Source organism: Rissa tridactyla, chromosome 9 (genome assembly GCF_028500815.1).
Source record: "Rissa tridactyla isolate bRisTri1 chromosome 9, bRisTri1.patW.cur.20221130, whole genome shotgun sequence".
Lineage (NCBI taxonomy): Eukaryota > Metazoa > Chordata > Aves > Charadriiformes > Laridae > Rissa > Rissa tridactyla.
The window spans coordinates 40,129,480-40,152,685 of NC_071474.1; the positions used below are offsets into that span (position 1 = coordinate 40,129,480).

At 49.4% G+C, this 23,206-nt stretch overlaps 1 protein-coding gene across 2 annotated transcripts in view; it reads right to left on the reverse strand.

Moving 5' to 3' along the window:
* The window catches only part of GPR50 (G protein-coupled receptor 50), a 43,329-nt gene extending 25,428 nt beyond the window's left edge, over positions 1-17,901 (reverse strand). Inside the window, exon 1 of one of the 2 annotated variants that reach the window (XM_054215214.1) lies at positions 17,704-17,901. In XM_054215214.1, the coding sequence (XP_054071189.1) occupies positions 17,704-17,878 (175 nt within the window). In that variant the 5' untranslated portion in view covers positions 17,879-17,901. Of the gene's footprint in view, positions 1-17,247 lie in introns of both variants that reach the window. The other variant, XM_054215213.1, reaches the window with a different exon arrangement.
* Positions 17,902-23,206: the final 5,305 nt, after the last annotated feature.

The window sequence follows — 23,206 nt, forward strand, 5'->3', positions numbered from 1 at the left end:
GTGGAGCCGTTAGGAACGCTTTTTCAAAGGCTGTGTTCTCTATCAAGTAAAGAAAAATCCAAAATCCAAAAATATTCATGGGAAACACGCTGATATTCAGACAGAGTTTTCAGTAGCAAATGACGAAAGGAATTAGCTTGATAGGTAAACGTGCTTCAGCTTACTTCATCTCAGTTTATCTGTATGCTAATATTCAATTTTACCTTATATGCACACAGATGTTTTCGTATTTCAGCAGTAACCAAGTCTTTTGACAAGCTGGAATCAACCTTCTTCAGTCTACAGGGAATTATGACTTTTTGTTCCAATTCCAAACACCAAAACCCAAATCTGGACATGGCAATTCCCCATAGAAGAGAAACTAAGAGTCAAAGCCTTTCTCTTCCTAAAACAATATGCAAGGCCAAATTTGTAATCTTTCTTTGACTTTCCCGACTCAGCAGAGGGGAATAATTCCACAACGGCACGTGTCCAATACAATTGATAAGGAGAAATTAGAGGCTTACATCTAGAGAAGTATAAATCCTGCATTTACTAAGGTTTCCTCGGCTGCAAGGGAAAGAAACATTGCCTCCTGGTGATTAAGAATGTAATTATTATTATTAATTCTGAAACACTTTGAATTACATGGTACATTTTCTTTAAATGGGCACTATTGTTAGTGCAAGCTGATGTGAACCAATGATTTATTCATGGCTTAATAGCCCTGCTTGTTTCATATGCTCAGCACGTTTTGCTGAGTATATTGTATTATTGGCTGGTTGCTATAAACAGCCCATTTAAACTTGGACAGAAGCTTTTGGAAAAGTTCTATTTAGAACAGATACGTGAATTAAAACACCAACTACATTGATCAGTAACTACTGGTTTCTTCCAAACTCTTAACAAATATATATGTGTGTGCATTAAGATCTCAAGAATCTTAAGAATCTCAAGATTCACAAGAAACGTATAGTTGAAGTTCACATTCAAACAAAGCTTTCTACTCGGAACGATCCTAATATCCAGCCATTTGAAAATCAAGAGGAAGTCTGCCAAAAAGCACTGCCAAATTGTGAAATTTCTGCAAATAAATCAGAATCGGGCTTCCCCCATGGTGTTAATAAAATACTTCCAGCCTTGCTGATTAATCTGCAGTACCTTCCTCTACTTTCTCAAGTGAAAAAGCCTGGCTTTACTGGCTTCATTGCAAAGGTCTAAAACAAAACTAGCCATGGAAGAAAAGAAAAAAGCCTTTACAATTTGGCCAGATACACTTCTGATGAGAACTAATACCTTTTGAACTGCTAAGTAATTACAACGTACTTTTCTTACTGAAACTCCCCCAAAGTTTTGGCTTGAAGGTGTTGGATGCTGAGCAAAACCGAATTGCACCATCGATGATGTACACAGCTGTACAACCAGCTCCTCTTGGGCTACTTCATGTTTGAATTTTTAAAGACATCTCCAGGAACTAAGTTCAGTAGTTTTGTTTTCCACAGCTGCTACAGCCCTTTATAAGGGCCACATGCTTTTCCCTCTCCTAATATTTCCATGTTGCAGTTTCTTAATCCGTCATCATTTTGAGGATGACAGTTCTTATTTGGCTCTTTGGAGAAAGAAACATTCCTAAAAGGAGCATCATAGCCAAGAATGTGTAAAGTTGGCATGAGTAATACCTGCTCCCTATTATACGCCTTTTATCTAACTCGGAGCAGGAGATGAAGCCGCGTGTAAGTGAAGAGGCATTGCCCGACTTCCAACCTGCTCTGCGCAACCCTGCAAGACAGCGGGTTCCAGTGAGTCTATAGAAAATGTAACCCACTAGTTATCTTGCTTTGCTAATTAGATGAGGAATAAGATTGTAGAGGGCTGGGCCGCTAGAGTCAACAAGTGCGCAGCTTTCCATAGTCTTTCCTGCTCCTTGTTCAGGGAAGTTTTCTGAACGGTGGGAGAAATTAGAATCTAAATCAAAAGTTGAATTAGATAAAGCCATGAGCTAGGATGATGTACTGGCATCCTACGGGTGCAATTTTTTGTTTCTTTAACCAGCAGATTTCAAGAAAGCATCTGGATATGAATCAGCAAGAAGTCCACTGTTCAGCTCAGGCTAAAGGGACGGAGCAGGGATGCACGTTCATACAAATCCCTGCACCTCCCCGGGTGCCGCTTTGCAGAACAGATGTCCCAGAGCTGGGCTGCAAACCGGACACACACCCCAGAGCTTTCCTTTCCACGACTACCTAAAAAGGTTGTGTAGTTCTCAGATAAGACTCCACAAGCTTAACTCCTTACAGACAATTCTACTTTCGCTCAAATACTTGGGAAGTCTTGAACACAGGGTGTGGTTTGGCTGCTTCCCCCCAACTCCAAAACAGAAAAAGGGTTGGTTTTGTCTGTGTTTTTTAAACACACACTACATTCCTGACTTCAAACAATGGCAAATAAAAATCCATCTTTTAACGTAAGTGAAAGAGAATCAAAGTCATATGAGCAAATAGAATCTTCGTTCCAATTTGGTCATAATTATAGGAGAGATTATGCATGGAGATGTTCAGAGATTAAGGAAAAGGAAGGAGAAGGCTGGCAGAAGAGAGCAAATATTTTCCATGCTGTGAAACCCTGCTCGTTGGCTTTACGTCGCTTCCCAGTGTGAAGCTGTCTTGGCCCACTTCCAAGGGAGCACCACAGGAAGACTGGGAGGATGGCGGTAGAGGTGACCCCAAAAGACAGTGTGTCCTCATCACAAGGCCAACCCAAGCACCGCACTTCGTGTCACTCTTTCCTTTTAAAGCCTATCCAAATCCGTTCACATGGAAAAAGGGTTATTTTTCTGCACAGCGATTCAGAACACAGACCTTAAGTTAGAAGGCTCCAAGCCGCCTCACAAAATCATTTTGGACTCATTTTGTCTATTTCTGTCTTTTTGCTGCTTACATATAGATGTGTTTCATTGTCACCTGAACCGTTTCAGTGCAGGTCATTTACTGCTCACAGGGAAGGGAAAAGGACAGAGCAGCTTTCGAAACAGAGGTGTTTGATCTCTTTTAGGTGCAATTCTGCAGCACTTTCGAATTCCATATCGAGATTGCCTTGCCCTGCTTTGACTTTTAGCTGCTTCTTACTCCTCAAGATACTCCCCACACAATTGTAGGCAGACACTGTTAATCACTGAAGCAATTAATACAGCATGATCGTGAGGAAGCCGGGGAAACACAAGAGGCATAAGGAACAGATCTGACGCATTAGCAGACACGTACGTTCTGAATTCATAGAATTAATATATTTAAACAACCAATAAATGCTTGAAAACTTAGGTGTTACTGGAATAATGAATTATAAAACACTTGTTGATAGAGAATGCAGAAGTATTGTATTCTCTGCGGTGGAGGTTGAGAGTTTCTGAATGTCCGTAGCTTTCTACAGCTTGGAAAAGCACTTAAAAGTAAAATAACTTTAAAAGAGGGGAGAAGGAATAAGGCAGAGAAACTAATGCAATGCGGGCGAAACCACAGCTCCATGGGCAGCTGATCTATCGGTCTCACGTCCCAACACCAGCAGTACTCCAGAGGAAGAAGCGTTATCCCTGATGCATCTGTCAAAATGCAAACTAGGCATTTCTGACAGAAATAAAGTAAACCTGATGACGGGATGGACACAGCTCTAACTCCCCTGGTCTCAGACAGAGAAAGCAGCACATAGTGGGTCTGAAATGTGTTCGCCCAGCAGCGTTTCCCTGGAAAGGATGCGCCTGTTACAGTCCACAGCTTGTCACCACGCTAAAGAAATCACATCTTCTGTCTTACTTTCCCAAGTGTGAAGGATAAGAATCAAAGTTGCCAGGCACGGTTTGGTGGCAGGAATATCAATAGCATTGGGTTTTATTTCCAGCTTCCCAGAAAGCCAGCACAAGAGCTTTCTAACTACTGACACCCCCCACAACAGGAAACTGAAAACCGTTTTTGACAAATGCACAGCCATAAAGATCACAGGCAGAGGTATAAGAAAGGGGCTGTATTCAAGTAAAAGCTACTTTCATCTCTTTTGCAACTGAATGACATTTCAGCTCCAGGCTGTCCTTTTACCAACTTTGCAGGGAATTTCCACTCCAGTTTTCCCTGTTGCTATTCCTGTGCCACTCCAAGGCCACTCCAGCAGATACCTCACCTGCCTTGAAGTTGGCACCAGTCCAAAGGACAAAAGGTGCCAAATCAGAAGTCTTTTATCTTTTTAGCACGACTGCAAAGTACCTATCTTCCCATTACAGGAAAGATGTTCAAGTATTTTGAGCTCTAGGATGCTCAGGAGGGAGAGAGTCATTCTCCTTCCTGAATCCACCCTGTTTTCCCCCAACTCTCCTTCCCCACAGGAAGGAGAACAGGACAAGGCTCAATACCCTATACACGGACATCACACACGTTATGTGCATCGTCTTGCACTCCCGACAGCGACGTGCCAAGCTCTGCAGCCCCCGTCAGCGTGGCAGCTCATACGTTGGTGCTCCAGCACAGCGGCACTCCAGCCTTCAGCCGCAGGGCTGCCAATTCAAAACCCACCCACTTACTTTAAAAAGGATTCGGCGCACACCGAGAACCCTGCTTTGAGGAAAGTCCAAGACCCATCAGAACAAAAAAGGCCACTGGGTTTCCAAAGACAGAAGTGCAATATGCTGCCAGGCACCCACCTGTGCTGGCATCCTCACCCTGCAGTCAGCAACCAAACGCATTTAGATGCCCCAGACCTTTCACAGGTCCTTTCACCCCTTCTTGGTTTCCCCAGAGAAAGAGCAGTCTCAGCAGAACTAGGGGTGTGTGGAGGGACACGCACAAAATTTGTGCTTTGCAGGAATTGGCTTGTCTGTTTCTTCTCCTTTAAAAAAAGAAGTGCTTTTCTTGGGTTACGCGGTGCAGAATAACCGGTTGGCTTTCTATTTCAAAATGAACTCATCTTAGACGGCAGAAAGCTAAACCAGATAAAGGGCTGCGCTCAGCAATTCGTCTTCATTGACGTGCTGTATCCTTCCACCCCAGTTGGGGGGGGGCATTTTACCACAGCTCAGGACAGCCCATGGCTAAGGGCTTGGCACAACAACTCACCAGCTTTGCAGTAAGGACCCGTGCAACACGGGGGTATCGCCCAAGGCCTACAGCCATACGGCAACAAACACAGGACCACAGTGCACAACAACTTGGCAGCACAACCACCCTCCCCAAAACTACCTTCCTGCCTGCCACCTCTCTGCCAGCTGTTGCCTTCTGTGAGTGCAAACCATTGAAACCTCATGAGCAAACCTCACCAGTGAGACATATACACGGGTGCACACCCATTATTAAACCATAGGGTAAAATCTGCTTGGAGGGGTCCATTCGACAGTTTTGCTGGTTGCTGGGAACTGAAACTCATTTGAAAACAGGGGAGAGGAAAATAGAAGAGTTGATTACAAACCCGGATCACATTCCAGGAAAAAAGTGTCAGCGTTTGATCATTTGTCTTCCTTCCACTCGGGAGGAAAAGTGGTTGTCTTTCCACATTTGTTGCAAATGGGCAAAAGAACCACTTTCAAAGGTAAGAAAAAATGGTGAAAAACTGGTTTATCTAAGCAATAGGAACAGTCCAGTGGCAGCAACTGGTTTTGTAAAGCTAACAATCAATCAGAAGAAATCCAGCCTCTCCTGGGAGAAATTTGCCTCAAAAAAGAAACAACAAACGAGAGAACAGCAGTCAAAATACCAGTAAGGAAGAACAGATGCTGCCACGGGAAGGCTGAAACAGTCCAGCTCCTTGTAAGCCCTGTTTGTAGCTTGCCCGCTGCTGTTTCCATATCTGTATAATTTATTCCAAAGCAAATTTATTATTTTAAAGACTCCATGGAGAAGGTGGAGAAGGCTGTGTGTCAGCTAAGGGACACCAATGCTGGTGTTCATCCAGTGGTTATTTCTTGCTCCCACACTAACGTCAAAGGCTTTGTCTAGCCTGGGATTTCGCAAGACTTTTAATTAATGGCTTCCGATGGTACATCCACACTGGTAAGGCTTCTCTCATTAGCTAATTAGTCTATTGTCCTAATGAAGCAGAGCAAGCCAGTTTTAGTCCCTCTTGCCTTGCGCAGGAAACCCTACTTTTCCCACCTTGGTCTTGCCTCGAGTCAGTTCCCAGCTCCTCTGTCCTGACTTGCCTTTTAGGAGGACTCAGCTGGGAGAGAAGTGCCCTGAAAGAGGGCACCGTGCAGCAGGCTGTGTTCGTCGAGATTAGCGTCAAGCTGTCAAAGCCTCCCACTAAACAAGTCCTTCCTTCTCCCATCGCACGTGCCTTTTTCTGCAAGTCCTTGCACCACACTTCTGCCTTCCCTACAGAAATTCCCATGGACGAGCACGGGAGAGGCAGAGCTTGCAATCCATACTGCACTACCTGATCATCTCAGTGCCTATCAACTACACCTACTCTTAAAGGGTTTTGTCGGCAAGCTTTCAACTTAGTCCAATTAGTTTCGCCTAATCAGTTCTGATTAGTAGAAAGACATAAGACCTAAGACATAAAGGCAGAGCTTGCTGCTGACTTAACACTCACAACTTAGGTACAGTAGAAAAGGTTTCCTTCATTTCTAGTCTTCCCTTGGAAAAGCCAAGATACAATCTCTGACTTGACGACATCTACCTCTGCATAAAAGGGAACAGTTTACTTTATACTAGCTTAATTCCTCCCTGCAAAGCAGAGCACTGGAAAGCCTGGAGATGGTGCCAATATTTTCGGAAAGGCCAGAAAGAAAACAGGCAGAGCTAGCGACGGAAAGCAGAGGACAGATAACTCTTTAACTCATCTTCGTCTTTGCTGCTGCTGTTCATTGAGACACTGAGATCACACTGGCCATTTGTAACTAAGCTAATGGTGCAAGCCGCAGAGGAGACAGATATATTTTCAGTCAGATATTAACAGACACTGTTAGCGTGAGCATGACCTGCCCTCCACCAGGAGTCAGAAGAGTGGAGGTGGGAGGCGAGCGTTAGAGAGGACGATGTTGAGTGTGAGAAAAAACCAGGAACATTAATTTTGCCGACTCCAGACTACTCCAAATGCTACTGGAAGCCTCTGCCAGGGATATTTTATCTTGTCATGCCTTGCTTTTAGTCTCTGTACCAGGAACTGGAAAGGGTGTTTACTGTACTTGAGATAAAGTTAATGCACCTTATGCCCATGCCCTCATGGCACCATTGGCCAGACTTGTCCTGAATTGCAGCTCTGACCTCCTCCCCCACCACACAGAAAAGCCACAGGCTTGGCCTGGGGGTGCCATAAGGCTGGGCTGCTTCACTTGGCTGGGGAATCAATACTAGGGGCTGGGGTTTGCTTTTATTTGGGCTAGCAGAGAAGACACCAGGCCAGCGTCGAGAGACTTCCACCGCCTTCCTTGTTCTCCACAACTGAGGCAACTTCCAGAAAGTTCTAGAGCATGTCAAAGTAAAGGATGAGGACCTTGACATGTAGAGGCTGAAGAACAAATTGACCTGGGAAAGGTGCAGTCATAGAGGAAGGACACACAGTCACTCAGCCCTGGCTCTGCTCCCCAGGGCACCTCTGTAGCTATGTCAACACAGAGATATGACCCAGGAAACTTTCGTGAAAAGCTATAGGTAGTGAATGGTACGATGCACAGCCATTGTCCTCAGACAGCACAGGGCCAAAGCTACTGACACAGGCTATTGTTCGCCCCTTCTATTTAGAAGAGCAATGACTTGCATGAATGTTGGTTTTGGAGTACGTGCTTGGCAACCCCAGCAGATAGACAGCATTTCCATGGAATACCATAAGGTTCTAAAAGAAATACGTTTAAGTTATTTTCGCAATATTATTAAATCCAGGAGTGAATATTTTGAATACGGTATAATCCATTTTCCTAGGAACCAGCCAAGAACAACACTAGGTTTTGCTTGGAAACAGACAGCAGGGCAGGGGAAGTGCTGCAGCACTGCCATCCCTGCCTCACCATTCCCTCTGGGACAGGGGAGCCCTGCACGCCTCCCTCAACGTCCCCAGCTCTTCCCTCCTCTGTCAGCATGCCTTGAACAGAGCTCCCATCAGCTCTTCCCCCGCCCACCACACGGGCGAGCCCCGATTCCTCCTGCCCATGCTGGCGTGACTCATCTCTCCTCCGAGCCAGGGACTCTCCATTGGCCCCAGCAAGCCCCAAAGCTGAGTGCTGACAAACGCATTGGGAGGGCAAATGCACAGCACTAAAAAGGCCAGGCAAGAATATTTCAGCAGCCTGCAGATGGGACTCAGGGCCAAAGAAGAAGTGGGAGGATGGTGAGATCTGGATGGCTCCTGCCATTGAAACTGGCCAGCAGACACAAACAGAATAAGTAGGTGGATTGGGTAGGTACAGAAGAACCATCCCTGAGCACAGATCATCTCCCGGTCTCCAGCAGTTCCGTCCTAAAAGCAGAGCCCAAACCCATTCCCATGCACCAGGACCCCAGTCTTTTATTCCCTCTTACCTTCTCTGCCTGCTGCCCACTCCACAAACCCTCTTATGCCATCTTCAGATGCAAGTCCCAGGGCTGGCTTAAGTTTCTGTGGTCACCTGAATTAATAGGCTCTCCTCACCACGCAGCACATAGGAAAGCAAGTTAGTCACCCTGCACAAGTCACTGGAAAATCCTGGAGCATCTGGAGAACATCTCCTTTTCCTAAATCCCTCTTTGTGAATCTCCGCACATGTAGGACAGAGCTAAAACCAGAGGAGAGCCCCGTTCCCCCCATCTTGGCTCATGGGGGCAGCCCGTGCCTGGCAGGAGCCACGCCGTGGGCACACGGGGAGGCTGCTCCCTCCCGCCTGGCTCCCTCCGGCAGCACGGGCCAGGGGCCCCGTTCCTAATGCATCCAAACGGGACTCTGCTGTGCTTTTCACCCACCCCATTAAGATTCAATTTGCTCTACTTTCTACTGCAATATCTGCAGAAATAAAACTCGCAGCTGAGATCTGAAGGCCAGACACAGGGCCAGGAGTACGATGAAATACAGTAGACTCCATTTAACTTACGGCTCGCAGAGCCCATGGGAACTGCAGGCTGCGTGCCAACTCGGCACCCAGGGGGCCAGCTACATTCCCACCCAGAAGACATCAGGCTCTCTTGAGCCCACCTGCTCTCACTGTCAAAGATAAATGTCTGCAACAGGCAGAGATGCCTCTTCTCCCCACCTTTCCCCTCAGGACAGGGAAGAGGAGCAGCTCCATGAGTCTGAGCATCCTCCCGCCCGCCCTTGCTCTCTTTGGCTGGGGTTGGCACATCCTGCCACCGCTCCTCCCACTGTGCTTGGATTCCCACCACTCCATCAGCATTCCCACCTATCCCCCCCACCATCGCCGCCTCCCACTCCTTCTGCACATCCTCCTGCCCCAGGCCTCACCAAACCCATGTCTACCTGGATCCTTTCTTGCTGGCCCAGGATCCACAGCCGTGACACACTCATTCTTGGGCAGTTGCACCTGAACTTCACCCAGGACCAAGCCCAGGACTGCAAGTGTTGCATCTAAGACAAGCAGGGATTCACGGCAGGTCAGACCCTGGGCTGCTGGACCTCAGTCCCCCACGGCCATCGCAGCATTTGTCAACATGACATCTGAAGGTGACGCTGGGGATGGTTCAACAAAGCAAGATCTGAGGTGTCTCAACATGAGACATCAAGTGGACAGTCTCAGAAGACAGGGACTCACTGGTTCTCACCCCAACTTTCAGGAATGAGAATAGTTAAACATGACAAAGCTACACAACAAGTTTCCTTCTATATCTTCCACAAAAAGCAGTCCTGTCAGACCAGGGCGTCGGGGACCCGAGTGTCCTGGGACTGTGGCGCAGTCTTCTGCTTGCCAGCCAGCCCAAAGGACGGTCCTGTTCTCCTCTGCCCCTGCTCTCTGCTGTGGGATGGACTTGGAGGGGATTAAACGTCTTGTACAGAGAAAGAAAAGCAAACAAATTGCAAGGAAAATGAAAAAAAAAAAAGCAAACAAAAAAAGTTTCTGAATTAATTTCCATTTTATTTATAGGCCATCATGTGATAGTTGTCTTTTAAAGCCTTTTAATTCGTCACTCCACAAGTCACACAGGGAACAGCTACTTTGAGCATGTATGCCCACCTTCCCTCTTCCCGAAAGACGTTCCAGCTTGTGCTGAAGGACTGGCTGTAAGGTAATCAATTATTCGCTATTATCTGAATCTCTCTATCTCTCCAGATTTTGCAGGAACATCAAGTCCTGGGGCAGTAATGCACTTTGGGGCTGAAAGGAAAAAAAGGAAAAGCCTTTGCTAGAGGCAAAGAAGGGCAAAGTGGGGGGAAGGATTCAGAGAGGGAGAAAGGGAGCTCAGCACCAGGCTGCACCTGGCTTGCTAACACTTGTTGAGGTCCACAGGGTGGCCCCCCCAGGGAGGCAGGGTGTTGTTTTGCGTTATACAAGACGCAGATCTTCCTAATCAGAGGATTTTTGTTTGAACTAATTTGAGGGTAACTGTATAGAGACCTGCACCAACACGTAACAAAACTTTTGTTGAACACTTTGCAAAGACAAATATTCCTTATTTCAGAAATGCCAGAGTTACTGTTTCTAGTGGAAACCTGATTCATTTATCTCAAATCGTGTATTTATGGTATAATCACTCACTTGACCACATACCATCTGGCTATCAAACCACCGGTACGCCTGAAGTGCATGCCGAGCACCGCTGACTTACAGAGTGACTAACAGTACTTTCACTCCCTTCCCCAGCCGCACATCCACAACCTACGGTGCTGTGTTCAAGCCCTGCTCCAAACGGGGGTTGTCCCAAAACCCAACGTGTGGGAGTGGGGGGAGTGGAGATTTCTGCTGAAAGTGCCACAAAGTCTCACGAAGGGGCTTCTGAGCGCCAGCACTCTTAAAAATACTCACATCTATATGAACTGTAAGGAAGTTTTTTTTTTCCTGAAAAAAATAGCAAAAAAAAAATCAAAAATAAAAATTGGTGGCTTTGACCTCACACAGTTGATAGTATGGAATCCCCTTGGGATCCCCTATGGAGCTGTACAAATGACCAATTTAGAAATATTTCTGAAGTTACTGTATTCCCCCCCCAAAAAAAACCAACTTAGGAGCTGCTCATGCCTGAGCGAGCTGCCGGCTCCTCCAGAGCTCCCAAAGTACAGCATGGGAGCAGCACAGCACGGGGCCACGAACGCCACTCCGAGCAGAACAGCAGCTCTGAGCCCCCTCCTCAGCACTCCGGGCACCTTCCAGCTCCCGCAGCCCAGAAGGAGCCCAGCGCAGCACTGCTGGGAGGAGAGATGTGCGAGGGTCCAGGTGGGAACACGACCTGAATCCCCACCAAAGCTGGAGCACATGAAGGCGATGCTGTCAGAGACCTCTCCAAATCAGCGTGGCCACGGGGCTGTGCCATGGACCAAGCAAAGAACCATTCTTCCGTGTCTCACTGGGCAAATCACCCTCTAGGAAAAAACAGATAAAGACTGTCCTCCACTTTACACTACTATTACACTTAAAGCTCACGCTTTCATAGAATCATAGAATGGTTTGGGTTGGAAGGGACCTTAAAGATCATCTAGTTCACCCCTTCGGCCCTGGGCAGGGACACCTCCCACTGGACCAGGCTGCTCAAAGCGCCATCCAGTCTGGCCTTGAGCACTTCCAGGGATGGGGCAGCCACAGCTTCTCTGGGCAACCTGTTCCAGTGGCTCACCACCCTCACAGGAAAGAATTTCTTCCTAATGTCTAATGTAAATCTACCCTCTTTCAGTTCAAAACCGTTCCCCTTCTCCCTATGGCTCCCCTCCCTGATCCAGAGTCCCTCCCCAGCTTTCCTGGAGCCCCTTTAGGGACTTGGAAGGGGCTCTAAGGTCTCCCCGGAGCCTTCTCTTCTCCAGGCTGAACAACCCCAACTCTCTCAGCCTGTCCTGATATGAGAAGGTGCTCCAGCCCTCTCATCATGCCCCTCCTCTGGACTCGCTTTAATCCAAATTAATATTCTCACAAATTTTATCCTGCTGTCACTCCCACTTCTCCCACCTCCAGCAGCCAGTGGCCCTGCTCCAGCACCCCCCTGCAGAGCCACAGGGGCAGGGGGCTGCAGAAGAGAGATGCAGCGAGGGACCAAGACATCCCCGCCAGCACGCCTGCTCCACCAGGTACACCCCCGCTGCTCACACAACCAACCACTTCCAACAACTTCTCTGCACCAACCGTACAGCCCGTGCCATCACCACGCCAAGCCCCAGCCAGGCTCCCCCGGAGCAGCCCCATCGCTGCAGCTGACATTCCCATGGCTGATGGCACAGGGAGCATCGCTAGCAGGCAGCTTGATAGGGCAAATTCATCACCGTCCAGTTGAGCGAGTCCATAACGAAGCTAAAAGCAAACACTGTCATGGATTATTCCCCCCCAACAGCGGAGGAGCAACAGCAAGCCCATCTGCCAGCAGCTCACCCATTTGATGTCACAGGCACCCATCCCCATTGGGGAGCAAGGGGGTGCTCAGCGCCACCCTTCCGCATTAAACAACCCAGGGAGCGGGGACAGGGGTGCAGCTCCGGGGTCCCCTAGAGTCCCAGCAACCTCCAAACTGTTTCATTGACAACCAGCACGTTTCCCTCAATGGAACCCAGCAGAAAGGCCGGACACCTGCTGCAGAGTCCTCGGCATTTCGGAGGGCCAGAGGCTGGGTAAATCAGAAGGGCTGGTGGGAGTTGGCCACAGACAAATGAATCAGCCGAACAGATGAGCAGATCATGGAAGCATCTACCCGCAACGTACAGAAAGAAAAGATGTCATTTCAGGCTTGTGGCAGATGCTGGAGGGTTTGTGGTCCTAAAAATAAAATTTAAAAAAAATAAAAAAAAAAAAAGTAAGTCTCAACACACCTACATATAACGGATAGCTTTCTAGGACAAGGAAATCCTGCAATAGCTGTAAGAAAATGAATCACAGCTCTCAACTGCATCTGAGATAAGGAAACAGAACACGATTCAATGCAATGTCTCTAAAAGGTCAGTTTCCCAAAACTGGAAACAATCAGACACAAAAATAACTGAGAGAAAACACCTAAATATAAGCACATGGGACACTGCTCCCTGGGAGATGTTTAAAGATGCCTTAGTAGAGCCCGCATTTCCCCCCCCCCCCCCCCAAAAAAAAAGCAATACTATATTCAAAAAAGTTTATTTTGTTTAAAATAAGAATTTTTTTAAGACAAGAGCCAAAGTAGGAAACAAATAAAATACATAACAAATAGAAAACACACTATAAAATTAGTAGCTGGAAATCGTGACATTTTATAAAGAAAGCTAAAAGGTAACATGAAACTAATGGCAATAGGTATGTCAGGAAAAAGGCAACACTCAATCAACACAATAAGCTTGATGCTAAAAAATATGGTGAAATTATCCTGATACAGAAGATGTAGAAAGTACAAGCATTTCTTTTTCTGTTTGCAGATAAGGATGACTTATATCTCTGCTATAACAAGATTCTCTGAATTGCAGCAGCGAGCTGGGACAATACCCCCACCGTCCGCTAACCATTCCTCACATCTGTAACTAGAAAACCTGCAGGTCAGAGCCGATGAAGGAGCCCACCAAATCCCTAACGTTGACTTTTAAATATAACAACGAATAGAAACATGTCCCAGGCCAGCCAGGAAGTTCCAGAGGTCTTGGAACAATAAATAAAAAACCCCACTCAAGCAAACAAAAACTTTGCCTTGTGCCAATATTTTCCGAGGGCAAACGGCCTGACCCAGGAAGCGCAGGCTGGTTGCCCTCCCTGCAGTACCCGGCAGAGGCGGAGTATTAGGGGACAGAAACACCATTAGTGCTCGTCAACACAGCTTTCTGGTCGGAGGGCTTGTCAAACTGATCTGGTATTTCTTCCAAGAGTACGCATTTGGCTGACAAAGGTAACCGTGTTGACATAATACAGGCAGACTTGTGTGTGATGCTTGACTTTGGCTGCTGTGACAGTCTAAGAACAAAATCCCCCGCGCTATGCAAACATCAGCGTATAGTGTACATCCAGAGGATTAAAAGCCGGTTGAGCCCGGTGACCTCATTAGAGCTATACCTGCGCTGCCTGCCCCCACGGTGGTTTCGGCTCCCCGGAGAGACGACGTTTCCAGGAGGGCAAGGGACCCACGAGGCGGCAGAAATCGCTCTCTGCATGGGAAGCTCCAAGGCAGCGCTGGTGGGAGACGTGGGTTTTCAGGGAACGCACGTTTCGGCCGCGTGCCTAAGTTTGCAGCAAGTTGAGGAGAGCTAGAGACGGGTCTTTGAAGACCCTCTGCCCAAAGAGCAGGCTAAACTCATTGCCAAGTATCGGCTGGTTTCAGTGTAGGTTTTCACACTCGTAAAGCCAGCAGGACCCACAAATGTAAAACGATGAACTCAGCCATGTCAGCAGCCTTCGGTTGGTCATGCTTCTGCACCAGCACCAGCTCATTCATACTATCTCCTACATGGGCCTTAATCAGCGCTCTGAGCACCTTCCAGTAACAACACGGCACAGACCAACACCCACCCGCCATTCATTACTCCTCCCAGAGGGAAAGAGTAGTGGAGTGATTTCTCTTGGAAAGTTTTAGAGGTCAGGCCTTTTGCTTTTAAACTCCACCAGTGCTGGGACAGCAGGGTGGCCAGATTTGTGAAGGCTTTCAGCTGCCAAAAAAGTTCACCCCTTCTCACCTGCCTCCCACAAAGTCATACAGACGCCTCTCCTGCCAGAGGAGCAGAGAGTTATTCTCTATGCCCTTTACCCTCAAGCATTTAAATTTAGTGTCCTGCAATTTAAGTGTCCTGCACTCTGGACATAGGGACCAAAGCCCAGAGCTTTGTTTGAAACTCTCAGACTGTACAGGCAGCTCCGAGTGTCCGGGTAGCTGGACATTACTGTAGGAAAGCTTAAGGCCAGCGGTTCTCCAGTATGACTGACTGAACAACCAACTGTGGACGTGAAGTGTCCACCGCGGAGGAAGCCTGAGGCTTTCAGTGAATCCGGATTTCCTCTGCCCACAGGCATCACTCACCTCCTTCCGCTCACTCAGCTCGGGGCAACTGCTGATGTTCTCCAGGCAGTTGATCACACCGGTGAGAGTACCCCTTGTGAGACACAAGGGTCTTGACAGCCACACTCGTACTCTCTGCCCACTGCAGCTACAGGCTGCGCAGCGGTGCTGAGGCGTGCCAAGTACTGCAGAGAGGCCCAGGGCGATGGACCACAAACTCCATCCCCACAAGAGCGATCACCCACCACAGCTACTGAAGCCGTGCCAGTGTCACATCCCCGCCTGAATCCAGCGGGTACAGTTTTAGCTCCAGCTGGACGACCTTGTAGTTGGGCTCACGCTATCTTCCCTGTGAGCTTGCTCCAGGAAGAGGGCTTGGCACTTCCAGGATTTGGCAAGAGCTGACACATCTATAACGCATGTTCTTTTCATTTATTGTACTGGCTTAAGGTAGGTTTGAACACGAGCAGAGAAACTCTTTGTCCAAAGGATTTCCACCTGGCTGCTGTGCTCCAGGTGCTGCTCGCGTGTCAGGAGGAGCACGAGCTGAGCTGAGCCCCCTGGTTTCTCATTCTGCACCCAGGGAGGCAAAGAGCCCACTTGCTTCCCAACATGGACAGATGCAGGGTATTGTCTGACTATCCTAAACACACACAATGTTTTCAGCAAGACAAGATGACAACAGTTAGATGCTGGTTAGAGGTTTTACCTTACTTAACTTCAGTCCACCACCATCTGTCTGACCACCTTGCTTTCCTGCTGCTGAACCCCTCTAGTGACTTGGCAAAGGCATTCCCAGTTTAGGCTGCTGATGGAAAGAGGAACGATGCTCAGGTCAACAAAGCAGGACGGGTCTCTTGACACCTACCACCACTTCAAAGCACATACCGCTGAACTCCCCACTAATCACACCCGAGTTCTGTGTGCAACGAGAGCCACCTCCCCTCAAATCAGGGAGGTTAACAAAGATTTCACATGTGTTGGGTTTTTTTTTTTTGTGTTGGAGCAAACAGCAAGCTACTGACAAGGATTAAGATTTTGAAAATATCTCCACAGTCACTTCAAGAGAAAGCTGTCCTTTTTCACTTCCGCAGGAACTTTAACTCAACTCACAGCAGAGGCAGCCTTAAGACATGAAATGCATTCACGTGATTAACAATTTGAAAGGTGATAAAAGTAGCTAAATAGGTTCAAATCTGCTTGCTGCCCAACCAGCCAGATAACATAAACCACTAGTTATCTTGAGGAGAAGGGAAGGGTGTCTCTATTTTTCTTTTCCAGAACCACTGATCACAAGCTCACAGCACTCACATTTTAAAGCAAAGCTGAAGAGAGTGGAAAATACCTTTCCTAACTATATTGAAGTTCTCATAAACCCAGTACAGCCTGTTTGTGCATTGTGGCTACTATGAGCCGCATTCCGTGTGCCAGTTAGAGAGCAACTCAGTGGTCGAAGTCACTGCGTCCAATGCCTGCCCAAGCCAATAGCCATTTGTGTGATGTCATTAACAACACAACCAAATGTTAAAAGTACTGGAAGGGAATCATCCCGTCAGCCTTACTCATCAGCTACTTTTACTGAACTCTGTGGAGTTACTCCATACTTAAAGAAGACCGAGAGAGACAGAGAGACATCAGCACCTCCAAAATGCTTACAACTTTGTCTTCCACACCGTAAACACTGGAGATATTTCATCAAAACCATTTTACAAGCTGTAAAACCGAAGCTCGTTTTATGTCTTTCGCTGTAAAAGTGGACAGCAGTGTAGTCCTTCGCTAAACGCTCTGCGGTACATTTTAAGCAGCACTACGCTGACTAGCCGAAACTCCTTACAGAGCAATTTATATCCAGTGCTATTTCTTTGCTAAGATTTATATCCAGTGTTATTTCTTTGATAAAATAACAAGACTCTAAAGGTAAAAAAAAAAGAAAAATTACACCTCAAAAATACAGCCTTTTTAAAAGTGGTTAATATCAGTATCAACTTAACAATCTTCCTAGATTAATTCATTAGGGAGGTCAATACATAAGGCTCCAAAGCAGACTTTCAAATTACCCATGGAAAATACATGGAAAATCTTCACTCTGCTTTCAGTTGGCCACCTAAAGCACAGCCGCCGTATGTTGAAAATGCTAAAACACGTGCAAGCACACAAAAGCAAGCGTCCAGCGTTGTAACGGGCTCGTCTTCAAGATACGAGCAGCCTTCCTCTGCACCTGACCCCGCACCTGGAGTTTTCCTGAGCGGCGCCTGCTCTCCTGGCTCTCTCCCAGCAGGCTGAAGGAACGCGGGCTCTACCTGCGCCGCGACGGGACCCCGGGCTCCTCCATCCGCAGCTGCCTCCGGCACAGAGAAGTTCCGAGAAGTTGGCGGGCAGAAGGCGCGGTACGGGACAGACAGCGAGTAACCCCGGCGGCGACTCGGGTGGCCGGCGAGTAGAGACGAGCGGGTGCTGCTCTGGCTCATCGGCAACTCGCCACCCCTTCACCGGGGGCAGAGCTGCCCCTTCCCGCCCCGGTGTTAGGGAGAGGGGCTGCGGTCCTGCCCCCGCCGACCCCCGCGGGCTCCCACCGGGCGGGCAGCGCTGCCGTACCGCAGGTGCGGGGGCCGCTCCGCTCCGCTCCGCCCGCCGCCAAGTTGGCAGCGCGGCCGCGCCGCCCCCCGCGCCCGCCCCGCGCCCTCACCGGCGTTGCGGAGCTTCTTGTTCCTCATCACCGAGAGGATGACCAGCGCGTTGCCCAGCACGTCCACCACGATGGTGAAGATGAGCACGGCCGCCAGGGCGGTGCCGGCCCGCGCCGACGGACGCCCCTCCAGCCGGCAGCCCGGGCAGCTCCCGTTGCTCCCCGGCCGCTCCATGCGCGTCTCTGCCCGCCGCCACCGGGGCCCTTCCTCCTCCTCCTCCTCCTCCCGCCCCGACGGCGGCCCCCCGGGCCGCCACCGCGCCGCGGGGAGGAGCGCGGCTCGGCACCCGTCCCGGGGGGCGCGGGCCGCCCCCTCCCCGCCGGTGCCACCGCCCTGCCCGGGGCGGGGCGGGGGTTGTGGGGGGAGCGGGGGCGGGGGGGGGGGGTGCTGCCCGGTGCGCGGCGCGGGGCACCCGCAGCGCTCTCCGGTGCGATGGCGCCACCGCGCGGCGGCGGTGGGGAGCGGCGGGGAGAGGCGTGGCCACCGGCCCGGGGTAGCGCCGGGGCCAGCCCGGCAGCCGGTGCCGGGGGTGGGCAAGGGGCTCAGCCCCGCGGCGAGCAGCCGGTGGCAGCACGGCCCCTGCACCAGCGTGAGCCGGCAACGTGCGCTCGTAACCCAGAAAGCCAACCTGGGCTGCATCAAAAGCAGCGTGGCCAGCAGGGCGAGGGAGGGGATTCTGCCCCTCTGCTCCGCTCCCGTGAGACCCCACCTGCAGTACCGTGTCCAGCTCTGGAGCCCTCAGCACAGGAAAGCCATGAACCTGTTGGAGCGGGTCCAGAGGAGGCCCTGAAGATGCTCAGAGGGCTGGAAGCCCCTCTGCTGCGAGGACAGGCTGAGAGAGTTGGGGGTGTTCAGCCTGGAGAAGAAAAAGCTCCGGGCAGACCTTATAACCGCTTCCAGTACTTAAAGGGGGCCTATAGGAGAGATGGGGAGGGACTCTTTATCAGGGAGTGTAGGGATAGGACGAGGGGTAATGGTTTCAAACTGAGAGAGGGTAGATTTAGATTAGATATTGAGAAGAAAATTTTCACTATAGGGGTGATGAGACACTGGCACAGGTTGCCCAGAGAAGTTGTGGCTGCCCCATCCCTGGAAGTGCTCAAGGCCAGGCTGGATGGGGCTTTGAGCAACCTGGTCTAGTGGGAGGTGTCCCTGCCCAGGGCCGAAGGGGTAGAACTAGATGATCTTTAAGGTCCCTTCCAACCTAAACCATTCTATAATCACACACATCCCTGCCTGCTCTACAGAGCTTTTACCTCCTTCCTCTCCCTCACAGCTGGTTGCAGCCAGCAGCACCACACTGAGGGGGAAACCAAGTCAAGGTGAAGGATTTCGGTTTTTGTCCAAGGAAGAGGTGATGGGCAGCGGCTCCAGCTTGTACAGCCTCCACCAGCACAAAGTGGTGCTTTAAAGAAGCCCCCAGGAGACAGCTGGCGGTGATCACCTTCACTGCCCCATGGCCCCTCCAGCCTGCACAGCTGCTGGGGAGACTCACATGGCTCCTGCCCCCGGACAGGGGTACCAAGAGGGGAGGAATCACAAGGTGAGGTTTCACATATTTTCCGTGTCGCAAGCATTTTCTTTGCCTTTGTTTCCCACCGCAAACACTGCCCCGTGGCTCTGCAGCCAGTGTGCCACCTGTCACAGCCAGCCACCTTTGAGCCAAACCCATCCTCACAAGAACTTTTTCAGCCAGTTATGTCGGAGCAAAACCATTTGCTTTCATTTAAATGCTTTTTACTGATTCTAGCGTGTGCAATGCAGGAGCCCCAGCAATAATTTCAACTTTAGCAGCACACTTGCATGATTCTCAGCCACAGGAGAGCGGCGTTCCGCAGGGATTTCCCCCTCCCTCAGCCCAGCCTCGGGGCTGAGGCTTTCAGGCACCTTTTGGGTTTCACTCCACACCAGCACGAACAAGCAGAGACCAAGCTCCTGTGGTCAGACTGTGGCTGCAATACAGCAACCACATGAATTCTCAGCTTTATTTAGAAAATAAACCTGGAAAATATTTTTTTTATGGGCTGTGGAGCCCAGACGTGATGCTGTGCTATGGCCTGGGTAGGGGCAGAGATGCACCGAGGCTGCCTGTCTCCCACGGCTTCGGGCCAAAGCCACTTCTCTGTGTGCAGGTCAAAGTGCCCGAGCAAACATAACGGCTGCATCACAACCCGGCCTGGGGGTTCTACAACTGCCCAGTCGAGTGAGTCGATAGCAAAGCTACAAGCAACCGCTTTGGTGGCTTACTCCCCGCCAGCAGCGCACAAGCAGCAGTGGGGCACAGCCGAAACGAGCAGCAAACAGGGTCCCTCCCAGCCCGGTGGCACAGGGTCAAAGCCAGCACCACATCTGCACTCGGACCTTGGCTGAGTCAAGCTGTTTTAGCAGGTTTTTACCCTTTCCCCATAACCGTAGAGCACTCAGTTTTGAAAGAAAATGTGGGGTTTTTTTAAGATAATGACCAAAATAATGCATTTTCAAATTGTCAAAAAGAGCATTTTGGTATGAAGTTTGATTTCTCTAGGCTTCTCAGTTGACACTGCACTGAATTCTGCACAGTTTTGTAAATATTTTCTCTGTGTTAACCAAACAATCTTGTTGACAGACTTTCGGCTGGTCTATGTTCAGGACGTACCTGCGGCACAGGAGCAGCTCGCGTGGACGCATCCTCTCAGCACCTTTCACCTTCGTGCCGCTCTGCTCTTGCAGCTGTTTGCACCATTTTTAAGAGGTTCTCAGACGTATTTCAGACGTGGAGAACTGGGATGAGAGTTCAGAGGACCTGAAGTTTACACGCAGGTGTCTTGGACTTGCTAGTAGAAAAGTGGTTTGAAACTAATGAAGATGGTGTTTGAAGTCAAGGAAAAAGCTGCCTGAGAACTTTGCCTAAAGGTGCGCGCAATGCTATCTCTTCTCCCCCCACTCTGGAGGCTTTCAAGAACCCCAGCAAACCCCCACCCAGAACAATTATCTTCTGCTAGCACCAAACCTGCCTGTGGTCTCTTCCAGCCACTTCCACCAGGGAGGCTGCCGAGCTGGGATATCCCACGGGGAACTGGTTTTGCCAGTTGTGTTGGGTTGGAAGGGACTTTTAAAGGTCATCTAGTCCAACCCCCCTGCAGTAAGCAGGGACATCTTTAACTAGACCAGGGTGCTCAGAGCCTCATCAAGCCTGGCCTTGAATGTCTCCAAGAATAGGGCCTCCCCCACCTCTCTGGGCAACCTGTTCTGGTGTCTCACCACCCTCACTGTAGAGAACTTCTTCCTAATGTCTAATCTAAACCTACCCTGCTCTAGTTTAAAACCATTGCCCCTCACCCTATCGCTACATGCCCTCGCAAACAGCCCCTCCCCAGCTTTCTTGTAGACCCCCTTCAGGTACTGGAAGGCCGGTATAAGGTCTCCCCGGAACCTTCTCTTCTCCAGGCTGAAAAACCCCAACTCTCTCAGCCTGTCAATAATGGGAACAGCATTAATGCACATTCTGCTGACCCCCCCGACCTTCGCCAGCTGCAGGGCAGGGGTGGTTGTGATGGTGCCGTCTGGGACAAGAGCACTGATGGGAGCCCCAAAGCCGCCCAATGAAGATTTTGGCCTCGCTTATACTTACAACTTGCTAGTTTTAAGTTAAAACGGCAGAGTGAGGTAGAGGGGGTTGCATTTTGTGAAACTGCTGCAACTGGAAAAATGCAAGAAATGGCTTTTAATCTTTTTGCATTTCTTCTGGTGCATAATTTATACCTGCAAAAAGCAGTCTCCTTTCCACAGCCCGGTGCAGCTGCCCTGGATGGGAAGGTCTGCACGGTTATAACAACTAATCTCTCATAAGACTCTTAGAAGAAATTATGATAGATGTAGCGAGCAACTGTTTTCATCAGTGGAGTGATTTAGATGAATGGTTTTCAGGCTGTTTCCTCCCACCTTCCTGCTAAATGGACTCTTCACTGCTTCAATTAAGAAGCGGCTCGCACTCTAGGAAGCGGTGGCAAGGAAAAAAAAATGAAGGTAGAGTTATCAATAAGACCTTTTTAATTACGCTTTACCGGAACCTCTGATGTAAATCATACTGAAATAAAAATATCCCCAGTGCGTTAGAAGAATTTAGGCTCATTTGATTGTGCAAGGACCATGAACGTGATCACGGGAGAATGCAACTGAAATAGGGTCGGGAACCAGAGCCCTTCGGCACTCAAACCGCAGCGGGGAGGGTATGTACACACAGACAAACAGGAAGACCAAGCAGAATGCAATCAGCCCAAAATATTCTAGCGTCATCAATGCTTTTCAAACACTCCTTTTGCAAAAATGTAATAGGTTTGCTAACGGCGAGGCTGAGAGGGGCAGTGCCTGGCTCCCATCGCAGCAGCCACATGCGGAGAATGGCCCGTCCCTTGCTGAGCGCGGGACACGTCCAGCAGCACCAAACGTCCCCCCCTTCCCCACCCCACCTACCAAAGCACGCCGCTTAGTAAGAGTTAATCCAGGTATACTATAATAAATGAAAGCTTGCATAATTGAAAAGTAGCTGAGGCATTAATCTTCCTTCTCGGTACCTTGAGTCCTCTTTAAAAAGATTATTTTGTCTTCAGAGACAGCTTTAATGCTACTTAATGAATCGCTTATAAATGAAGGATTTTTTTTTTCCCCCTATACAGGGACAGGCTGACTACTACACCAATTTTGTCAGAGAGACAATTAACTTTTGTCAAATACACGAAGATAATGGCTGTTCCCCACAAATACTACTACACTGAATTCGGCGTATTTAAGGCCAATTTGCCCTGTCATTTTGACTGAGCTGACAGTGATGTACCCCTTCCCTTGAGCTGGACCTGGGGAAATCTTCACGTGTACCAAAATGACTAGCGGCCCCCTGAGCACCCCCAGGAACAGGTAGGTTAGTGCTGGATAAGGCATACCAGGCTGGGAAATTCAGAATCCCAACCCGAGCTCATTCAAAGGTGTTTTGGCGTCTAGCTTCAAAGCCTAGAAACATGGAAAACTGGGGCACCAGGAAACCTTCCCCTGAACTTCTACAGCGAGTGTCTCAGTCGCACACGGCTCGCAGGTGAGTTTTCTTTGAACTGTAACTCCCGCCCTGCAAAAGCAGACACCAGGGGGTGGGTTACTTGTTTCCCCACTGCAAATAACTCCCAGTGAGCGGCAAAGGCAAGTTTGTAGCACGACGTCATTCCTAACGTGGAGATCCCCAAGCAGAAATGCTCAGTTGTCTCCTTTGCCTGTGTCCCACCGGGCACCTGCTCTGTTCCCCGGATCCACACACACAGCGCAAAGATGCTGAATGAAGCCCAATCCCTCCCCTCCCACCACACCGGCGGGGCTGAGTACTCGTATTTATTTCCAGCGAGAACAACAGGCAATAAAAGTTGTAATTCCTCGACAAGTGGGCCTTCCGACCCAAGCAACTGCCTTTGGGAGAGACACATAAGTAGATGCAAAAACGGGGGTAATAAATCCTTTGCCGCGTGGGCTGCTCCCACA